This window comes from Choristoneura fumiferana, chromosome 12, assembly GCF_025370935.1.
Source record: "Choristoneura fumiferana chromosome 12, NRCan_CFum_1, whole genome shotgun sequence".
Taxonomy (NCBI): Eukaryota; Metazoa; Arthropoda; class Insecta; order Lepidoptera; family Tortricidae; genus Choristoneura; species Choristoneura fumiferana.
In genome coordinates, this window is record NC_133483.1 from 7,700,126 (window position 1) to 7,722,804 (window position 22,679).

The following is a 22,679-nucleotide window of genomic DNA, read 5'->3' on the forward strand; positions in this document are numbered from 1 at the left end:
GGGTCGTAGGGATCTTTTCAGGTTGGGCTGAGTTATAACAAGTACCTACAATCTAACTCAACCTTAAAAAACTGGTATTGTGGAGATACTGGCTGCTTTGCTAAAGAAATAACGAAATAACAATACTTACAGATAAAATATAAAAAAAAAAATATTTAGTCAATCAACGTCAATTTTATTTAGTCAAAACGACGCGACGGGCACAATCGGTGTTACATAGAGTTTATAATTAGTAATTACATAATTGAGAAACACTAAGCATACAGCAAAATGTCTCACGGTAGCAGTGTAGTAGAGGAGGAGGTGCCGGTTACGACATTATTCGAGCGGAATCTCTCTGAGTCGTCCGATGAACCTCCCATGGAGCAGTGGTCTTCGCTGGTCCTTGACGCGCCGCCACCTGATACTCCAAAGGTTTACATTTCACTTTAAAACCATTGCACCGGTCACCATTTGATGACTGGAATTTTCAGATATTTTTACATTAATGAAAACCAATATTTCGTAAGTAATTTTTATTGATAATGGTTGTATGCCTTGACTCAGAATGCTCTCAAGCGTACCTACGTTTGCATCCATAACTATTGCTTTATTTTTTAATTTATTTGTTTGTATACTGCGAATTTTTTATGATTTCTTTACATGTGTCTATAATGTATTTCTTCAAAAGATGATAAATATATCATAGCAAGTTATATGGAACGCAAAAACATTAATAAATATACCTATATCATCATAATAACATTTCTACCTGCCCAATATCTAAATTTTCACGATTTTCATGATCACGACGTGGTCACGAATAGTTTTTAATTTAAACTATAATCAAACACTCGAAAGTTCTACATAATTATTATTATTAACTTCCTGTACCTGGGTGACAGTCTTTCCCGGCCCGGATAACACCGGGATGGAAAAACCGACCCTGTTTTTCGTGTATACACCCATAGAAGCTCCTGTCAGTTTCTATGTACACAAAAAACAGGGCCGGTATTTCCATGTTGGTGTTATCCGGGCCGGGAAAGAGTGTCACCCCCTGTAAGCACCTCATTATTTTTTTAAAGATGGTGGCGTTCAAACAAGGCCTCTACGACCCTGGCAGCGGGGATATTTGCGCTAAGTACATACCATTTTCCGACAGTGACGTTCTCAACCACGTGTATTACGCCTACCCGGGGATCAAGGACCCCGGGATAGTAGCAGCGTTGACCCAACCCGGTAATAATCCATTTGGATAATAAAAGTACAAAAACAGAAAACTTTCTTATTATTAAACTGTAATTCAATCGGTTGGATTTTGTTTGAAACATTTTGGGATTATAAGAACGTTTTTTTCATCTTTTCAAACTTATCGATTGTCAACTGCTATTTGGTCAAGGACTGTTGTAATATTGCCAAAACCATTGTTAAGACTAGCGTAGGTGGACGATATTCTATCAAATAAATCTAGTTTTTATCTACTTGAATGACATAATTTTTATCGCACCTAATGTAATAAATTCAAACATTATGCGTTTTAATGGTCATAGTTGAACAACAGATACATACATAAAAAAAATAGCACAGCAAAAACAATAGCCAGCCCATTTCTAAGAGCTTGTCTCGATGGCCCGATTTGCACCCGAAGGCTACACGTGCACGTTAAATGTGATCCGACAATACATCATTATTAATTTATTTGGATGATTTTTACATGAGGACCCTATATTTGCGTAGCATCGCTACGGCGTAGGCTCGTAGCATGGAACAAGATCGTTAAATATCGTCTTAGCTCGTTCTTTCTTCTTTAGCTTGTCTCTAAGTGCTCCTATTGCATGTACCTCAAACATTTGCTTATCCTATAGTACAGGTATTTACCTATTTAGGAAGTAGATCAATAGTTTTAAGAAATTTGTGTAATAGAAGTTTTTGAATAAATATATTATTATTACAGCTCTCTCAGTTGTCCTATTGAGTATACCTCAAACAGAGCAGTCTCATTGGCGTGGCGGTCTCTCATATTTAGAATATACTAAAGTTATTGTCGGCCATCCAAAAAAGAGCGTTTTTTAGAGCAAAATAGATGATTTTATCGTGCTCACGTGTAATTTTTTGTTCTTTATTTTGGTCTATTTTGGTCGCCATGTACTTTTAGTAGAGGAGCCCATTAGCGGATTTTGAGATTTACCCAACCGTGACAGATTAAATTAAGGAAAATACTAGTATCTATTTGAAACACTACTTAGTATTACTACTAAGATTTGGGTAGTCCATCAGTAAGATTATCATAAAATAATTGAACACTTTTCTTTTTATCTTTTATCCGTATATGTAAATCAATTAAGTTTGTAGTTCTCTTGTTTGTCACTTATATTAGAAGTAAAATTATTAAGAGTGGTAACGTTTATATGATCACTTCCAGAGCCCAGGCATATATATGCCACAGATGGTCAGGAGTTGTATCTGGACACGTGCAAAAAGATGCGAATAGTGCCAGTCAGGAGGTTCCACCGCTCTCTAGTCGAGAAGGAGATTAATTTGAAGGCAAGTCAAAGGGTGGAGAAAGCTAGTTTTATCTGTTGTCTTTCAGATTTTGGGATTGCATCCAATCGTTATGTGACATGTAAATAATGAAGATATCAAATTCTACCTAAAGAACATTTTAGGTTTACTTTGAAAAAATATTAATACCTAATTTTGGGAATCAAGAACATTTTTTTGTAAGTGAGCGCCCATACTCGTACATCATGACATACACAAGACAAACCAGATGCACAACAAGAACCCAAATTAAATAAATAAATAGTAATAATGGTCTTCTTTATTTCAAACTAGTACATAACGTGTGTTTGTGTTGCATAGCGGTGGGGTGGGACGTCCTGTATATCCATGACGGCAACCGTGCTCTTACACATAAACTTGATACGATGTCGCGTCATGCTACGATTCGGCACCGTTTCACTATGGGACGAAGGATTGCTCCGTGATTTTCCTCGGCACGACGTCGCATTCTGAAACGATACCGCGTCGTAGCACGTTCGTTAAAAAAGTAAACTGAAGACGACTTTGTTTTTCAGTATTACTGTGTAAATCCGATCGGTGTGCAAGCGATGTGTGCCGCGTTAGCTCTCAATCTCTTCGTCAAGAAGCTTGATTTAACTTCCAACTTTTTGAGCGATGATGCATGCTACCATATCGGACAGATGCTGAAGGAAAATGTAACTTTAGATGAGCTGGTCTTAGCTCAATGCAAGTAAGAACAACATAAATGTACCTAAGACATTCATCATCATCATCATCATCATATCAGCTATAGGACGTCCACTGTTGGGCATAGGCCTCCCATAGACCTGCAGTTGCTTCGGTTGGAAGCGGCACGCGTCCACCGTGAAACCACAGCTTTAACCAGGTTATTAATCCATCTCGTTCTTTCTACGCTGCGCTTGCCGATCCGCGGTCTCCATTCGAGAACTTTTCTACCCTAATAGCCAATGTGGTTGTTAGAGTGATAAAAATAAAGTCAACTCTGGTTACAGACTATAATTTTAAATAGTAAATTTACCTCTGTTAACTCATTTAAATAAATAGCGCCTGCTGCAACGACACTATGAAGTGCAATTCTGGCCCGACAGCGCTAATTTGCATACAGTCTTATTAAACTACAAGTTGCTTCTCTGTCCATCGTGTCTTCCGGCAACATAAGGGCTGTTTTCCCTAAAAAATAAAAAAAAAAAAAAATTATGAGTTTCCAGCTTCACACGCGGAACCCATTACGCCTAAAAATTTAAATTTCGGGATTTGTCTGATTTTAAATTAGCTGTCACTCAATTTGTTAACTTGTAGGTGTAAGAATGAAGGTGGCTGTAACATCAATTTAATATCCATTAAAACTTCAAGGTGTTAAGAAACTTTACAATTCCGGGCCAGGGTCTACAACTGTCTTAACTAAATGAGCTTTGATCATTTTACTAAAATACCCGTTAATTGTATTTAAAATTGTAAAGGAGGAACTTTTTTGGGTTTTGTGCTGAAAGGATGTCAACGATATTCTGTTGCTAAGGCTGCGTTGCTTGTCTGTCCGCATATATAATAGGCTGACTGTATCTTAATAACCTTAATAGAATCGTTAAACATTTGAAATCTTTAACTATTCTATTAAGGTTATTAAGATTCAGCTTCCTTTAAGCATAAAGGATGCTAAAAGAATGCCACTTTTAAAATAATCATAATTAAATCCAATGTCGTAATGCCGGTTTTTGAACGCATAATTTAGGATTTACTATATGGGTGTAGATAGACTTATTTTTCATCACTTAAGCTCTGAAAGTAGGTTGCATTTAACTTGAAATCCGTGTTGTAAATTCGATTTCCATCTTTACGGATGCAAGTAAATTTAAAAATCGAATGGTGCTCCTTTGTATTCACGAACTGATAAACTAGGAGATTGTAATGCGTAATAATTACCTCCAAACCTCCATGCTCGCATAATGCTGCTGGCCAGTGCTGGCTGAATGTGCCAAAGCCAAAGAGCGCGAGGCCATTTAAAAAAAAGACGGTTTGGCGCGATAAATTTTCTTCCGCTCTGTTACAAATTGCGTATACATTTATAACGGTTTTTCTTTATTTCCTCGCATTTGTGATGCAAAGTAGTGTTCAACTCGAGTGTAAATGATCAATTACACATGCGAACTTAAATATCTTGGGTGTAACCCTTGTTTATCAATCTACTATTAAACATGCCCGAACACTATAAAGTACATGGCTCAACAGATGGCGTCACAAGTATAAACATTAGAGTATTTTGTTACATCTATCCACCAGGATCGGGCCCAGTGGTGTCCGAAGAGTCGTGATCAACTTGGCATCTCGCACCATGGAACTTCTCGACTTATCATCGACCGACATGGGAGACGCAGGCTTTAAATATTTAGCGACTGTACTCCTAAAAGGCGCTGTTATAAAGAGGTAAAAGTGTATCTCATCATTATCCTTTTAATTCAAGCTCGGCCACTTTATAACAACAAAAGACATTCCCAATGTAGAGGTGTAACGCGTATTTCTGTTATCCAGTTTCATGCTTAAACTTATACCCCATCAGGCCATCATCAGCAATATCTTCGGCCTATTTATAAACGTCCCACTGCCGTACACAGCCCTCCACTCGGAATACTGAGGCTTGGGGTGTAGTTCTCATGTGGTGAAAATAAACCGACAGGAGAGATAAACGTGAATAAAATTAAATACAAAACCAAAATGTACACATAATGCACAATACATGTACAATTGTACTACGTATGGAAAAATTGGTCAGGAATTGGATTTTCCTGATCTACAAAGGAAAGGAATTCCTGAAACAAATTGAAATATTAGTAAAGGAAATATGATAGAATTTAGAGGAAGAAAGAGGAACAGATGGAAGTAAATTTGTAAAGACCGAAAGGAACTTGGAGGAACATTCCACCAATGGAAATGTTGTGAAAAAATCCCATTACTCTTTCTATTTAGCAGCTGTGCGACTCAGTCGTGCATATGCGGCTGCTATAGAGAATACTTCATAGTTGAATAGGTTGCTACGTAATAATTACTGAACACGTGAGTAGAAGCAAACCCTTCGGCCGCCTTCGAAACCAAGGTTCGAAACCAGTTTCTAAACAAGAATAATTAATATGGGCTTCTTCCAGGTTGAATCTCAGCAACAACGACTTAACCTGGGAGTCTGGAGCGCTTTTCGCGGACTCCATCGAAGGGAACAACACCATCACGCACTTAAATGTGTCGTGGAACAAAATGTATCCCGCTACTGGTATACATACCTTTTATATTTTCATGCAACTGGGATTACTATCACTTTGCCACTGTTGATTTTGTCAGTAAATAACACAATACAATGACAATCAGTTGAGGAAAGTGAATCGTGTACTAGTAGGGTGGAACTTTTTCACAATAAATTACACGGCGGTTTTATTGGCATAGATAAAATGGAATGACAACGTTATGTTTCCAGTGAAAAGCTTTTTTCTAACCCTTTCATGCGATGTAGTTGTGTATGTATGTACTTACCTATTAATCTATTCACATTGCCGAGGTAAGGCCTGTCCTCTAGACTTTTGCAGCTCACGGACTGACACAATGTTCAGCCAATCCCTCTTTAGTGTCTCCGAGTAATTCTTGTTGGCTAACAAGATAACAAAGCTAACAAGTTAACAAGATGATCAAAAGTATTTTTCAGGGTCTGGCCGTCTGTTGAAAGTCCTCTGCGACAACAATGTTCTCACTGAACTCGATTTCTCCTGGAACAACCTGACTACTGGCCCGCTATTGAAAAAATTAATCCAGGCGCCTAAATTGCGTCTGCTTGATGTCAGCAATAATAAGTTAGTTCTTGAAGTATAATGTTTATAGGATACTTATTTAAAAACCATTGCATTGGTTGCACTGAGTGTCCAGTCTTTTGCGCTGTTTGTAGACAGTTTTGTTATAGGTAGGTTATGTTAGTTTAGCTACATTAACATAAATGTAAAATCTTTTTTTTTATATTTGTGTAAATTTAACTTTTTCAATTTGACAGACAATTAACGATTGCAGATGGAGGCATGTTTTCTCATTCGAGTTAGTTAATATTCCGTGTTAAAAACTCTATAAAGTAATTTCATGAGATTTTAATAATTTCGCACTAGATACAACAACCTCAGCTTGCAGCATGGCATGGCAGCACAACACTAGGGTTTATTTTGTATAACTTACAATTGCCAGCGACAGGATTGGTGACTTGTCAAGTGTTATTAAACAGGGTCCTGCTTGCAGACTAGGTGAGTTAGCAGCTAAAGCCTTATCAGGTGGGTTGCCACTCTCCCCGAAGTTGCACACTTTGAATGTGTCCAACAATCCGATGGGGCCTCCAGAAGCATTGATGCTGTTGGAGGCGATGAAGTTGAACACAGTGAAACTGGTGAATCTTTTGATGGCTGACATACTAGTCAACAGGGAGTTTGTGGCTGTAAGTTTTGTTATTTAAATCAAAATAATTTGTAATAAAGAATATAATTATTAATTGATATTAATTAATTAATGATTATTAGTTTTTGAAGTCAAAAGTCTTTGACCAGTGTGTGTTGCCAGTGTTAGCGGGATCGCGGTGGATGCGGAAAGCACAATACCGGTCTGAGTGGAGAGTCTTGGAGGAGGCCTATGTCCCGCAGTGGACGTCTTTCGGCTGACATGATGATGATGATGATAAACTATTATTATATTATTCTTTAAATCGAATAGTTTGGGTAGTTTAGAATGCCTCGCTACGCTCAGGATTCTATTGTAGAATCCTTCGCTACATTCTGGATTCAATTTACGCCCTTGCCGTAAATACATCATTTTGCTCCCTTGTGACAGAAATAACTATTTCCTCCCTGCCGAGAGGGAGCAAAGTGCAACTTTTCTGTTCAAGGCTTTTCTAAGTGTTTTATTGCAAATGCCATTTTTTGAAGTTTATATTTGTAAAGCCACGCCATTTTCTATGCTGGTTGTTTTTTAATAATATTTAGAATTTGTTTTTTTCATGTTTCTTAATGCTCGGTGTGAAAAGTTGTATGAGCCACTCGGGAGCAAAATTATTTTCATCTTGGGCGTTAACACTTGAATCCCTCGGATCATTACGCTCAGGATTCTACTTTAGAATCCCTCGCTACGCTCAGGATTCTATTGTAGAATCCTTCGCTACATTCTGGATTCAATGTACGCCCTCGCCGTAAATACACCATTTTGCTCCCTTGTGACACAAATAACTATTCCCGCCCCGGGCGGCTGATGCCCACGCTACGCTACTGGACACTAATCCATTAATTATAATAATAGTAAACTTTAACTTATTGTACAGAGTCTGAGAGAAGTTATGGCTTTACCCTATCGCAAGAAAACGAACATAACGCACGGCAAAGTGATCCGCGACTACACGCTCTCAACGCCCGACCTGCGGTTTATTGTGATGAACCGCCTCGACTTCGTCTTTGCCAGGGCGAATAAAAAATGCAAAGTAGACATCGCGTAAGCATTTCTTGATTTACTGTACGAGTAGTTTAGCAACTCTAAAAAAATGTTGGGTTATAGTTGACCATGGATTTTGGTCACTATCACGAAAAGTAAATGAGTACCTATTAAAAATGTTTAAAGTGGCCTTAGCAAAGACCCTTAGGTACTGATCCAAATAGGGAAAAGAGAGAAAATAATATCTGTGAAATGTGCAGATATTTGCTGCAGCCGCATTCGTAACAGAATAAGGTAGGTAAACGTCCGAGTGCGAACGCTAATGCCCAATAGACGACACCATGCTATCATCTCTATTGCTAATGACATAAGATTAAAAGATGCCAACTATTGGGACAGTGACGAGCACTCTTACGTTTACCTTACAGTGTCAATGTACTTTTGCAGGCTATTATTTGTAAGCGGAAGTTCATGTTTCATCATATTTTTTCACAGCTTGTACTTTATGGAGCAGCGCAAGATCCGTCAGCGCGAGGACCCGGTGCCATTGATGGAGCCGCGGGAACTACTGCGGTTCATGAAGATAAGTGGCGCGCCAGTTGATGAAGGCCTCATTGAAGAAGTAGCCAACTGTTGGCCTGGCCCCCTGACGGATAAAGGCTCTAAGACCATCAAACTTACTGGTAAGCTGCATGAGGCTGCATTTCCACCAGAGATGTGTGAGGATGTGTTGCGAGGGATGAATTTTTCATGAACCGATATAGAAACGCTTCATTTACCTATCCTCGCATAGCACATCTTTAGTGGAAACAGCTGAGCGGAGCGAGCCTAGGTTAATGAAGCGTTTCTATTGGTTAATGAAAAACACATTCCCGCAATACATTGTCGCACATCTCTGGTGGAAACGGAGCCTTAGTTTCTATAGGCACATGACTGTGCGTATGTTGTGGGTATGTAGTAACATATATCTGCCACAGCGGAGCGTGCAAAAATATCTGATACGTATCAGATATTTATACACATTTTGTTGCGTCAGATATTGATGCTGGTGACGTATCGTTATTGTATAATCGTTCAATAAATTCATTAATTTAAAAATACATTTAATCGTAGGTATTACATACGTAATATTAAGTACCTACAGACTTCTCTGTCGAAAGTTGACAATTTATCTATTTTTTGTCTGTGACCTGACAACGCGAGTCATCGTTGATTACTTAAATTAATTTGATTCTAAGAGCAATGACGAGCACGTATATTAAAATATGAACTAACTTGAACGTAAAAAATAAAGTAAATACTTCGTAGAAGCCCGGATCTTAAAATCGATAATTTTGCTAAGTACGCTTTACGAAGTTTAATATTTTCAAAGTAGCACCTATCAATATCGGCGTTGGTCAACGATGAACTATTTTTTTTGCGTAAGTAATTGTCAAAACCTTGCTCGTATGATATCATAGTATTTAATGCTTTTGTGATTCTTAATTTGACTATTAATTTTCGATTTTGTTATTCAAAGCTGTCGAAGAATTTATAAAAAGGGTGTGGCCAGATAAAAAGCTGCCTCCTACGCCGCCGCCGGAGCTACTACCACCTGTGGAGGATAAGAAAAAGAAAAAAAAATAAAAAAAACCGAAGTTATTAACCCCGCCATTTTAGTTAAATTAAGTAATACTAACATCTTAGTTATATTGTTTAACGAAAAATGTGATATATTTCTGATGATGATCATAGAAATATTTGGACGAGGTATAGGAAATTAAAATTACTGAATAACATTTTGATGCGATAGAGCTAAGGATATCAGTCCTGAGATTCTTGGTTTCTATTTAAATATAAAACAAATTTCAAACGAACATCAAACTGGCTGCACAAACAGAACCTAGCTACGGAGCTTTTTAAAATAGTTTAGAAAGTGTGTCACAGGTCTAGTTTCTTAATTGTTCTTTCTTTAGGTACGTACCCGTGGTCCAACTAATTTGTCGAATCCGGAAATATTATATTTATATTTATTTATATATATATGTATTATATTTTAATACAAAAATAGGTAGGTTAGGTTCGTTAGGAAACTTCAGTTGCCCGAAGGGTAATATACCCAGAAAGAGGAGCTCCGCCCTTGGCAACCGGAATGAGCTGTGCTAAAAAGCGCCTGCCGCCCGCACCTCCTTCAGTCCCCTTTGTCGTCCTACCTCCGCGCCCCTGTACCGCGCAGGCGAGGACTCAGTTACGCGGTTTGCCTATAGTTGCACAAACTATAGTTGGACCACGGGCACGTCACGCTTTCTTTTAAGAAATAACTGCGAATGTTGCTGCACATTTAGGCATCCCATAATAAAGTGATTTTGTATTGTTTTACCATCAAATATTACGAATTTAGTCAAATATAATTATAACAGTAGGTATTATTAAAGCCATGTGCTACTAGACTCTAGTTCTACTTAGTAAGTAACTAGAATGAAATTTTGGGGGTAAATGTGGGGTAAATAATCAAAGGGAAAAAACCGTCACGTGATAATATTATTTTCATATTTTTTTTTAAGATTGTGTACTGTGTTTGAATATTCGTCATTATTTTGGACTTTCACGTTACTTTTAAAATTTTATTTTACTTTATTCATCACTATATAATTTTTAATTTGATATTTTAATTATTGTTTTAGTTTCCATTTAAATATTTCTATATTATGTCCTCCAAAATACTTTTAAAATGTTAATTTTAATAGATTTTAAGATTTTGTATTAAAGTGATATGATTACAGGCTGGTTTTTTCTGCTCCCTTCCCATAGAAGTTTATACTGCTAATTTGAGTTTAAATTGCATATTGGAACACGAAGACAGAGGAATAAGTCCGAAGCAATTAATTTAAAATTAAGGCTGACACTCACTAGCGGCACATTCAAGCATTGCACGTCAAAGAATTTTTGTAAGCGGAAATGACTTTCATCTGTATTGCCCGACTACGACTATAGAAAGGACTTTAAGTATGTTTTCATCTCAATTTTTCAATTGCATGGCATAGAGTTACTCATTATGTAAAATACTGGATTTTACGATCCGATGATGACATAATATTTTATATACTTACAGTGGGTACACAAGTTCATGGCCCATGCTAATACTTCAGAACGCAATACAACCAGCTGAAAATCCGCATAAATCTTCATTAACCCTTTTCCAGGCATAGTGCATATAGTGACCACATAAAATGAAATGTACACAAATATTCAACCTTGCTAAATTTACAATATGGTAGGTACAAAATCAATCGAGGTCATTAAAATTTATAATTGTTTTTAAATTAATCCCTCATTGGTGAACAAAATAAACCTTTGATTAATTTTGTAGTAGCTTACCTAAATTAGCGGGGCCTGGAAAAGGGTTAAGATATATATTACTTTCACACAAAAGTCATCACATTTTCATGCGATGCCAATGCCAGCTCTTTGCCTCGAGACTTTTATAGGCGCCACAAGGGGCAAAGCACATCGTGTGTTCAATTGACAGCAAGATGATGACAGCAGCGCTGCGATAAAGTACCGGAAAAGCATAATTCATGCGTTTCCGTCAGTGAATGAATGCGCTGCTTAGTTAAAGGATCCGAGAATCAGTTCTGAGGAGGTTTAGATCTGAGGCTGCAATGTTTAAGACTGCATCTCCACCAGAGATGTCCGACGATGTGTTGCGAGCAATGTGTTTTTCATTAATCAATAGAAACGCTTCATTTATAGAGTTGTGGATAACGCTCATTTCGAGGCTTAAAGACTCGAACCCTTAAGACTCCAGAGTTTTAAAGACTCTACTATATTTGAGAATTAAATTGGCTTATTTTATGCGTAAGGATGTAATAAACCGTCTTTGCGGGCTTTGTGTCGTTAAGCCTCGAGAGTCTTTAAGGTTCGAGTCTTTAAGCCTCGAAATGAGCGTTTTTCACAACACTATTCATTTACCTATCCTCGTTCCGCCAAGCTGTTTCCACTAGAGCTGTGCTGTGGGAGGAAAGGTAAATGAAGCACATCCTCGCATATCTCTCGTGGAAACGCGCGGACAATCGTTATGATATTCACTATCTCTTTCTCCAGAGTCTTTCTCAACGTTGTTATCCCCCACCCCATTTGAGAGGGAGAAGTTGTAAAAACGATTGACTTCGAGTGCAGTGCAGACAATATGGCCGCCGGTCAATCCCGAGGTTCCTGTGGCACTTTTAATTATCCATTCAGCTGCTCGCGTGAAAAGAAACGGCCATGAATTGCTCTTGCCTTCAGAAGCATTTTGCTAAAATATATTTGGCAACCGTAGTTGCTCGAAGCACGTGAGTGGTTAGATATATAATATCATTTGCATTATTCGTTTTTTTTATTCAAAGCTATCGAAGAAATGATAAAACGGATGTGGCCTGAGAAAAAATTGCCACCTACACCACCTCTGCTGCCGCCTCCGCCACCACCGCCTCCTCCGCCAAATAATAAGAAGAAGTGACTAGGATTTAAGTGTACTGTACTATATTTAGGGTCTGTTTCACCATTCATTGATAAATTTTATGCGACAGATATCTGCGATGCGGTCTCTCTTTTTGGTTTGTCCGCATAAACAGATACGGCATCACTTTATCTGTCCCATAAAATTGATCAATGTGTGGTGGCTCTTATACTCGTATCTTAAATAATGTATGCAAAATGTTTTCACTGATCTGTCATTGTGTTACTCGACTCCGATATTTTCGTTCTTTTCTCTTAGAAAGTGTTTGTTTCTTCAGTAAACTATTGCATTTTAGAAAACTTTGCGTATTTTTATTAGCCTAACAAAACATATGAATTATCCCTCACTACTCTACAACAGGTCTTTGTTTTTCTGTTTAGATATCAAAATCAAGCACTGTTTAAGTTTTTGCGTCACCTCAAATATAGTATTCGAGGTACCTATACTACCTACTCTAACTTTCGGAATATAATACTTATTTAGGGTTGTAATACCGCGGTAAAGCATTACAATTATTAGTTCCTTTGAGTCGATTTAATTGGTTATTAACAGACAATTACAATGATAGAAGCGAGCAAGTGTGAAATGCGCGATTCAGTGCGTTTTATTCCGAAAGATGTAATTTACCGCGTGAGCAGCTGTGAAAGGAGCCACACCAAAAAAGCCTTTTATTCATTCCGGTATTTAGATTGTATAAACGATAAAAATGTCACGACAAAATGTTCGTGCAAGTGTTAGGGGGAGGCCTATATCCAACAGTGGATGTCCTACGGCTGATACCACTAGACTAGATACGGCGATGAAACTTACAATTCGTTAAAAGAAGCCCACAAAACCAATGTGAAACAAACATCGCAGTTTAGTGACAATTGGGGCGCGTTGGAGAGCCGCCAGATCAAGTTTTTGACACACGAGACACATTGTTGTGTAACCGGCTGAACTTCGGACGAACTTAGATTACATCTCCCGCACCGCAATGGACTTAAATCGGCTTTGTTAAGTCTACATACGATTAAGAGAAAGCACATAGCGTGACATTATTGCATTACAAATTTGAAGTTATAACTACTTACATTATTTCTAACAGCTATGTGGTCGTGGCCGCGATGATTTTATGACCACCAGAGGCCTCGCTGTCTAATGTACGTGGAATCATAATCGTTTCACCACTTCTTTATGACAAGCGGTATAGGATAAGAGTGGAAAGAAATGGTGAATGCGATCGCGAACGTTCTGACGTTCTGCGTTAGACAATGCGGTGACTGATTCTATGATTTGAGAACAAGGCAAGTGATCTTCACGGGGAATAGCTTAGATAATATACCTGTACCATTAGAATCATCTGCTCAATCTAGCCAGAGCTGGCTTACGACTCGAGTGAGTGAGTGAGTGGAGCAGCTAGGCGCCTGTTGGTGAGGGGTGTCAAAATCTGGAGGCAGTGGATGCAAATAATTGGTTTTTAGCGCAAAGATATTCTCGTTCTACCTCGATCAAAAATATTCTCGCTCTATCCCGCCCGATCAATGGCATCCTCGCTCTACTCCGATCAAAGATATCCTTGCTCTACCTCAATAAAAGAGATTCTCGTGCTATCCATCAAAGAAATCTTCGCTCTACCTCGATCACAAATATACTCGCTCTACCTTGATCAAAGACATCCTTGCTCTACCTTGATCTCAATCATAGACATTCTCTCTCTGCCCCGATCAATGGCAAGAACTGGCGCTGAATCCAGCTGTAAAATTGATTAAAGGGTCTTGAATGGTCATATAATCCTCATTTATAGCTTGACACCTTTGCAATTTTTTTCCTCATACGAGATTGTTCTCCTTTATAACTCAACACTCCATAATTCAAGGTATGTACCTGTCATAAACAAATATATAGAAAATTAAAATACCACAAACGGGACTTATCACGCTAAACACACGGCAACATCTCTACAATTAATTCATTTCATTTTTCATTTCTTTTCACTTCTCATGCTCGTAAAGTTCGTGTTTATGCTGGATCTAGGCGATATAAAATGACTTTTTATGCTCTAGTGCATAAAGTAAAATCTTCGTCTAAGACCAAGGCAATAAGGTGTAAAAAGCCACAAACAAAGAAGTTTCTACATTTTTTTTAATAATTTTTAGTTTATATAAAACTAAAAATCAATCAAAATCGATCAATAGAACTAAAAAGTTATAATTATAATAGCAATTCGTGAACAATAAAGGGTACATGTAGTAAGTGAACAATTGTTGCCACTGTTGCTATTTAATTTCCTCTCAATCGAAGTGAAAAGCAGAGTGTAAAACTCGAGCATCAAACCCATTTTCCCCTCGACGTGTCTATCCACCCTCGCCGTACCGGCTCGGGTGGCTATATGAACGTCTTGGGTAAAATAGCTCGTTTTATGCTCTTGTTGTACAATATACTATTTATAGTGATAACTCCCGTTTGTGGTATTTTAATCAGAGCTATCGCGTATGAATTCGCCGCTAGAGGCGCTAGTGTAGCGTGAGGTCTCCGAAATGTCAAATCTCATAGTTTTTGGGTGAGCTACGCGGGTTTATTTAAAATTAGAATAATTTTATGAATATTTTGCATTACCTGAAATTAATCTGCGTTACGGGGCAATGCATGTCTATGTTTTGAGACAGTTTTATCTTTCGGAAACTTTTGTCCTCCCTTTTTTTCCGAACAAAACGGGACTACGCAACACTGTGGTTGCTCGATATTTTTATGGTAAGGTTTTAAGGTGTATTAAATATGTTTTTAATCTAAACTTTGTTTTCACGCCCGTAATAACAGACTTTGAAAACCACACTTAACCCTTTGACCATTATTTTTTTAAAGCAATGAATCGAGAACTTTAACGATACGCACAGCATGATGATTTTTTTATGATTTTTGAGAAAGAGAAATGTATATATTATTGCAGGGTTTCCGAATTATGAGACGGCAATATGTTTGCCGCTATCAGCCAAGGGCATTAAGTGACAAGACCGTCATGTCATGTCATGTCACTACGGGTGGCACGACGTATCTAAAATAAATAAATTAAAAACCAATAGATGATAAAAAAATAATTAAAACCTTTATTTAACTTAAAACTGAATTCTTTCAAATAAATAACCGGGCAAGAGCATATCGGGCCATTTGAAGTATTGAATTAAGATATTGCTCCATATATAAATTAATAACATTGTGCCTAACCCACCTTTCCTTTAAAAACACCAGACACTTAACGGATAGTGGCAAATATATTTGCCGTCTCATTTTTTAAAATTATCAAATACTTAACAGATTTTTTTTCTTTAAACTTATATCGCCAATCTTGTCTCTGAAAGTAGAGAATTGTGACTATCGTATAATCCAGCAAACAAATTTTATTTACAAACATTTTTGTTCAATTGTAAGGAATAGTTAAAAATCTAAGTTCAGGCCTAAGAATCATCATTAACATGGGTTGGAATAACTTTCTATGCTATTCCTTTTTTCGTAAATTGTACAGTATGTTCTCTTATGCGAACCAAAAGTTATATTAACTAACAACACGTTCATTGCGAAAAAATAAAATATCTGAGTGCGTATGGAGGCAAATATCTTGCCGTTACACACTAAAGGGTTAAAACCTCACGCAACAGTGGCGCCATCTAAAAAGACAAAAAACGATAGCCTTCATTATGAGTGAAAATCACGACAGTTTTAAACATTAGACAGACAATTGTCAAAATCTAGTGCTAATAAGCGACCGAAATGAAAATGATATCCAAAAAGTTAACCAACATTCCATCCAAGGCATCGTTGTATCGTATCTATCTATTAAGAATAATGAATGATCTACTTTTATTTCCGAAAAAAACTTGGACATAAAAGTCGCTAACGAGGGAGATTAATTACAGGACAGTTTACGATTCGCGCTCGCCGTAAAGTACAGTCGGATACGTTTACTGCGTGTGTTAACTGTCGACAGCTAGTTTCGGGAACGGTTGAAAAAATAACGACCATTTTATCCTCTCCCAGGGTTACCTACCAGCACGGACCTATGTGTTATTATGTATGTGGTGGTGTGGTTCTTCAAAATGCAGAACTATTTTTATGCTAAAAGACAAAAGTGAATTATAATAGTAGATTGTTCAACAAGGGACTAAAACAAGCCATAATGACACGAGATGACAGATGACAGAGCGAGGGTGGCTATAGTTCAAGTGTCATTATGGCTGTTTAGTCTCGCGTTAAACACTACTTTTCACTTTGTATGCGAGGAAAAATAACGAAGTTCTGTTCAAAATTACAATATTACTTTTTAAAACCGGCCAAGAGCGTGTCGAACACGCCCAAAATAGAGTTCCGTAGCCATTACGAAAAAATTAAGTAATATTTTTCTAAGGATTTCGTTACTCTTAAACTACTAATAATTCTCAAGCAAACTTAGCCGTTATAGTTTTCCTTGAAAGTTTATATATACCATCCTCAATTTTTTTAAATTTTTCCACCCAACGTTTTTCGTGAAAATTTGAACTTTAAAGTTGAATATTTCGCAAACAAATCACTGAATCGAAAAATTGTCTTAGCAAACCCAAAAAAATGGTTTTAAAAGACCTATCCAACGATACTCCACACTATAGGGTTGGATGAAAAAAAAAAACACCCCCACTTTACGTCTATGGGAGGTACTCTAAAAAAATTTTTTTTAGATTTTTTTATTAATTTGTTATTTTGGCGGCATAGTTTACATATATATCCGTGCAAAATTACAGCTTTCTAGCATTGATAGTCACTGACCAAGCCTCGGACGGACGGACAGACAGACAGACAGACATCGTGATACTATAAGGGTTCCGTTTTTGTCATTTTGGCTCCGGAACCCTAAAAACGTACGCTCAATACGACTATAATGTACATCTGTTCAAAATTCAAATAGAAAAAACTGTTACGCGGTTTTTTTTTAAAGTGACGCTTTAAATGCTTGCATATTTAGCCAGCAGTTTCATAATTGAAAATTATTTTAATACTAATAATTGGACTGCGTAATTAAATGAATTCATCCTTAATTAATTAAATAGATTCTTCACGAAATTAAATCGTGTTTTCTAAATATTTTTGCAGTTGTCATTTCGAGGTTATTTCCACACCCTAAAAGTTGTCTACTCTCTCATTCACAAACACCGTGATTGGCTGTTTAGGGGTTTCCAACGTAAATTAAAAAAAAAACTTTAATCCCTAGAGATATGAGCTTTGTCTCGATATGCAGATACTTAAGAGCACGATAAGTGAAAATAAAATTATTTGTCTCCCTGCATTTTGTGTCTATATGATTTTTTGTACTAATTTATGGTATTTAATAAAGAACATTATGTATTGTATTTGTATATTCTTTATTATATACATATTTATATACATAGTAAGTGTTAAGTAAGTTTCACGCCATTTCGCGATTCCTGCGTTCTTCGTCACGGCGGCAGCTGTATCAGTCATAATTCATAATATATTAACAGTTATCTGTTTTTTTTTGTTAGTGGAGTTAAAAAGGTGTACCATATTAACCGGTAGCTAACCACCTTACAAAACGGGTGGTTTCACTCTATATCATTATTGTCTGTTGCACAACGGACAGTTCTACCATTACAATTATATTTAAATGCGGGTCTTCAAGCGACCAAATTATTGAATTTCACCCGTGTATATCTGCAAGGTATATAGTACCTATATGTAACCACTGTATGTACTTAGTACCTCTCTGAAACTGTAAGTGTCGGATACTTTCGACTTTTTTTACTTTAGTTCATCAAGCGTTTGAAATGTTTTTATGAACAGCCATGAATATCTCGACGTTTAATAGTTTTAGCAAATTATCAATTTAGACGACAATGAGCTCTAAGAACGGTTTCATACTAGGTATGTTCTACGTCCGGAGTAGTCGAACTATCTGTATGGTTTCGACATCCGTTTTCTTTCCGATCTAGTGCGTACAAAATACCATACAAATAGTTCTGCGACTACACCGAACCGGATTCGGATCTGATTCAGGTCGGACGTAGTGTGAAACCACTCTAAGCTATACCTACCTACCCGTATTTTTGTAAGTGTTATACATGTAGTGAAAAAAGTTTTTACACAGGCCAAGTCAAATTCAATGTTATGTCTTGACATGGAAAAACTTTTCCCACTTTAAGTACTATGGTGCTAGAAAATTTGGTGCGGATATTTTCAGGGTATGTAATTAATAACCTAGGAATCAATTAAACATATAAATTATTTAAGTATTGTGCGGTATTTTTTTTGTTTCATACAAAAATACCATTCCGTCCAAAAATAATCATCCTTGCATTAACAGCAACTGTTAACTTTTATTTAATTGAAACGAATTAACAACGATGCAAATAATCGATCCTCAAAATATCCGCATCTGATTTTCTAGCATACTGTATACTTAATTATTTGTGTTCTCTCCCCTTGACAATTACAATTCTTTGGTGTCACAGAAGATTACCAAGTACTTTAAGCTCATCACCTAATCTCTGGTGCAGTGAGGCGCCGCAAGCTAATTACCATGCGCGGAAGGCACCTCCGGACTCGGGTACGTGACACGTACAATACGCGATGTATTTGGATCAACGATATAGTGAGATTTTATTTCATCATCATAATTCGCAAGACATCCATTGTTGAACAAAGGCCTTAGCCTTAGAACGCCACAATGAACGACAGCTCGCCACATGCATTCACCAGTTGACCGTAAGTCTTACGATATCGTCATCGTCAATTCACCTATAGCGGGACGACTGACAACGCGTTCCTTATGGTTCGGAGATTTACGAAAAAAATCATAATACTTAGTACCTATCGACACTATCGCGCAGTCCCACATTCAGGCAACCCGCTCACAAGCCGGGGCTGCAGCTGACCAGGCCCAAGTTCTCCAGCGCCGCAAATACTCTTCTCTTTTAAAGGACTATGAGTTTGCGGCGCTCGCAGTGGAGACAATGGGTCCCTGGTCGGCTGACATGAGGGCCTTCATGGGGGCCTTGTCGTCCCGGCTGATAGAGACCTTAGGAGACCCCAGAGCTGGCGCTTACCTCTCACAGCGAATTTCTCTGACTGTACAGAGAGGTAATGCCGCCAGTGTGTTGGGTCTATGCCCGCAGGAGGGCACTTAGATGGTGTTTCTTTTTTAGTTAGGTTTTATTTTATGTAGTTTATTTATTTTGTTTCCTCTCATATTGTGTATCACTTGTATCTTGTGTTGTGTTTTTAAATATATTAATAAATTAAATTATAATAAACTAACTGTCAGACCTATCTACACAAGTAAATCTCGCGAGAAGCTTTTATATCATATTATTTGTATATATATATTGTGTATTGTATCATATTATCTGCGCACTCTACATACAAAATTACCTATAACTGCATACATTTGAGGGCCAGATTTTTGCCGCTCAGTATATTTTCACGTACATATCAAAGTCTTTGTGAATATTGACGAGTGAGCATGTTTCTAATGTAGGTACAATATCGTTTCTATCCCGCCATTCTTCATGCCACATGCATTTCGAGTTCGAAAGTTGCCGGCATTAACTCTGACTCCACAAAACAAGGAATTTGTAATGGCATATAACGCGGCCGTTATTTAGATTTAGGCAAATCAGTGCCGAGCAGCCTCACTTACACGCGTGCCGTTCGTCTTCCAGTTTTTGGTACCAACTTGGGGTTCGGGGCGTGAACGACCACTATCAAAAGCCAAGCTATAATATATTTATGTCATTCTGGGCCTTAAATAAACAGCATTATCCACTTGCTACGTGATTAGAAATACAACTTCTTGGCTCTGAAGTACCATCAGCCAAATATGTGGGCTACCACCCTAAAGTTGATAATCGTTTGCATGTCATAAAACAATAATGCCAATAGACCTGTCTGTCAACTTGAAAGTTCGACTTTAGCGACATATTCATTTGATAGGAACTTGTTTAAGAATTGATAGACTACTTATTTGGCTGATGGTACATGGCTACCTACAAACAATAAGGTGAACGTCCGAGTGCGAACGCTAATGCCCGATAGACGACACCCTGCTGTCATCTCTATTTCTAAGGACATAAGATTAAAGATGCCAACTATTGGGACAGTGACAAGCACTCGGACGTTTACCTTACTTGCGTACCAAAAGCAGTTAAATCTCTATTTTGTTACGCTAGAACATAGATGTTTTTTGGCAGTTCATACGACTATGTTGGTAACTTCATTCCATTTGGTCAAAAAATGGGCTTAAATACATTGACTACACAGTCAATTATATTTTTCACCTTAGCACCTCAAACAGGCAGGTTTTGCTATGAGAAATCAGTGAGCAAAATCGCATTTTTCTCACTCCGTGAGACAAAGTAACTTTTAAATTTTTTTCACCTCAGCACCTCAAACAGGCAGGTTTTGCTATGAGAAATCAGTGAGCAAAATCGCATTTTGCTCACTCCGTGAGACAAAGTAACTTTTTAATTATTTTTTTAAATGCTGAGTAGGTACAGTGTTGGGTCTACTCACTGAATTCCAAATATTTGAACTTTACTTTGATCTGTCATTTCACTTCAACTCGAAAAAGCAGAGATAGGATTAAATTTGTCGATTACAAACTTAAATTAAATTTTTGGTATTAAAAAATATATCGAAATATTTCCAAAATGTAAATTTTCCTGATCTTTTAATAAAGTATGCAACCTGTTGCACGAACCGCTTCTCTTGTTTTTTTTTTTATAAAAGAATTCCGTATACTGCCTCTACAGTATAATTATTATTTGTTAAATTGAATGATTTTTTAACAAATCTATTTATGTTTATGTAATAGAAATCTTAATAAAAATCATATTTAAAGGTTTAATTGTTCAACCTTTCAATTACCCCGAGATGAGGCTTTTTGCAGTATTAAAAAATAAGTGTGACATTAGTACAAGAAGTTAAGATTGCATGTTATGAGTATGCGATTGTATTGTAGCTACTGGACTCTTTTATGGTTTTAAATGTAATTATTATATTTGATAATAATCGGATCTATTTAAAAAATGTGTTTTTTTTGTAAACAGGTAGGTATATGTGGTTTATTGTTATGTTACATTTAAATTATGTTCTCGCTGCTGAGGTGAAAAATTGTATGTGTCACACGAGACCAAAGTTTTTTTGAATCTCGTGTATTTCAATCCCTTGCTGATCTCAGGATTCTAACTAGAATCACTCGCTAACGCTCGTGATTCAATTATAGAATCCTTCGCTACTCGGGATTGAAAATCAACACTCGCAACAAAAAACAACTTTGCTCTCTTGTTTGCACCACATAACTATTTTTTAAATGCTGGGTACAGTGTTGGGTCTACTCACTAAATTCCAAATATTTGAACTTTACTTTGATCTGTCATTTCACTTCAACACGAAAAAAGCGAGAGATAGGATCAATGTGTTGAATACAATCTAAAATTAAATTTTTGGTACTTATTAAAAATATAAATTACATGACAAACGAAATATTTCCAAAATGTAAATTTTCCCGATCTTTTAATAAAGTATGCAACCTCGTTGCACGAAAGCCGCTTCTCTTGGTTTTTTTTTTATAAAAGAATTCCGTATACTGCCTCTACAGTTGGAATAAATTTTTGTTAAATTGTATGAATTTTAACAAAACTAATTATGTTTATGTATTAAATCTTGGTAAAATTCATATTTAAAAGGTTTAATAGCATTTATAATACATTATACGTTTATTGTCCACCTTTTTAATGACCCCAAGATGACGCTTTTTGCAGTATTAAAAAAAAGTGTGACATTAGTACAAGATCGAATTACAATGCATGTTATGAGTATGAAATTTGTATTGTATCTACTGGACACTTTGTTATGGTTTTGAATGTGATTATTATGTTTGTTTCATAATAATCGGATTTTTTTAAAAAAAATGTGTTTGTTTGTAAACAGGTCGGTATATGTAGTTTTATTCTTATGTTACATTTAAATTATGTTCTTGCTGCTGAGGTGAAAAATTGTATGTGTCACACGAGAACAAAGTTTTTTTGCTTCTCGTGTATAATTATGAATCCCTTGCTGTTCTCAGGATTCTAACCTAGAATCACTCGCTGACGCTCGTGATTCAATTATAGAATCCTTCGCTTACTCGGGATTCAAAATCAACACTCGCAACAAAAAACAACTTTGCTCTCTTGTTGCACAAATAACTATAGAAGATTTATACGTGTACAAATGCAAT

General features: G+C 36.9%; 1 protein-coding gene and 1 long non-coding RNA gene across 3 annotated transcripts; one reads left to right on the forward strand and one right to left on the reverse strand.

The window, feature by feature from the left end:
* Positions 1-151: 151 nt before the first annotated feature.
* On the forward strand, positions 152-12,667 carry LOC141433230 (uncharacterized). 2 transcript variants are annotated; one of them, XM_074095175.1, is made up of 11 exons: positions 152-414; positions 1,065-1,218; positions 2,402-2,523; positions 3,057-3,232; positions 4,801-4,944; positions 5,661-5,782; positions 6,209-6,353; positions 6,784-6,976; positions 7,850-8,016; positions 8,452-8,639; positions 12,324-12,667. In XM_074095175.1, exons 1-11 carry the CDS (start codon positions 271-273, stop codon positions 12,434-12,436), a joined length of 1,668 nt encoding a protein of 555 aa, XP_073951276.1. In that variant the 5' UTR covers positions 152-270; the 3' UTR covers positions 12,437-12,667. The 2 variants fall into 2 exon arrangements, with proteins under 2 accessions (XP_073951276.1, XP_073951277.1); XM_074095176.1 differs by lacking the exon at positions 12,324-12,667 and adding an exon at positions 9,476-10,677.
* Positions 2,857-6,197, reverse strand: LOC141433236 (uncharacterized). Its single transcript, XR_012451909.1, has 3 exons — positions 6,040-6,197; positions 3,542-3,693; positions 2,857-2,990 (listed from the first exon to the last, which is right to left on the reverse strand). It is a non-coding gene; the product is annotated as an uncharacterized lncRNA (long non-coding RNA).
* Positions 12,668-22,679: the final 10,012 nt, after the last annotated feature.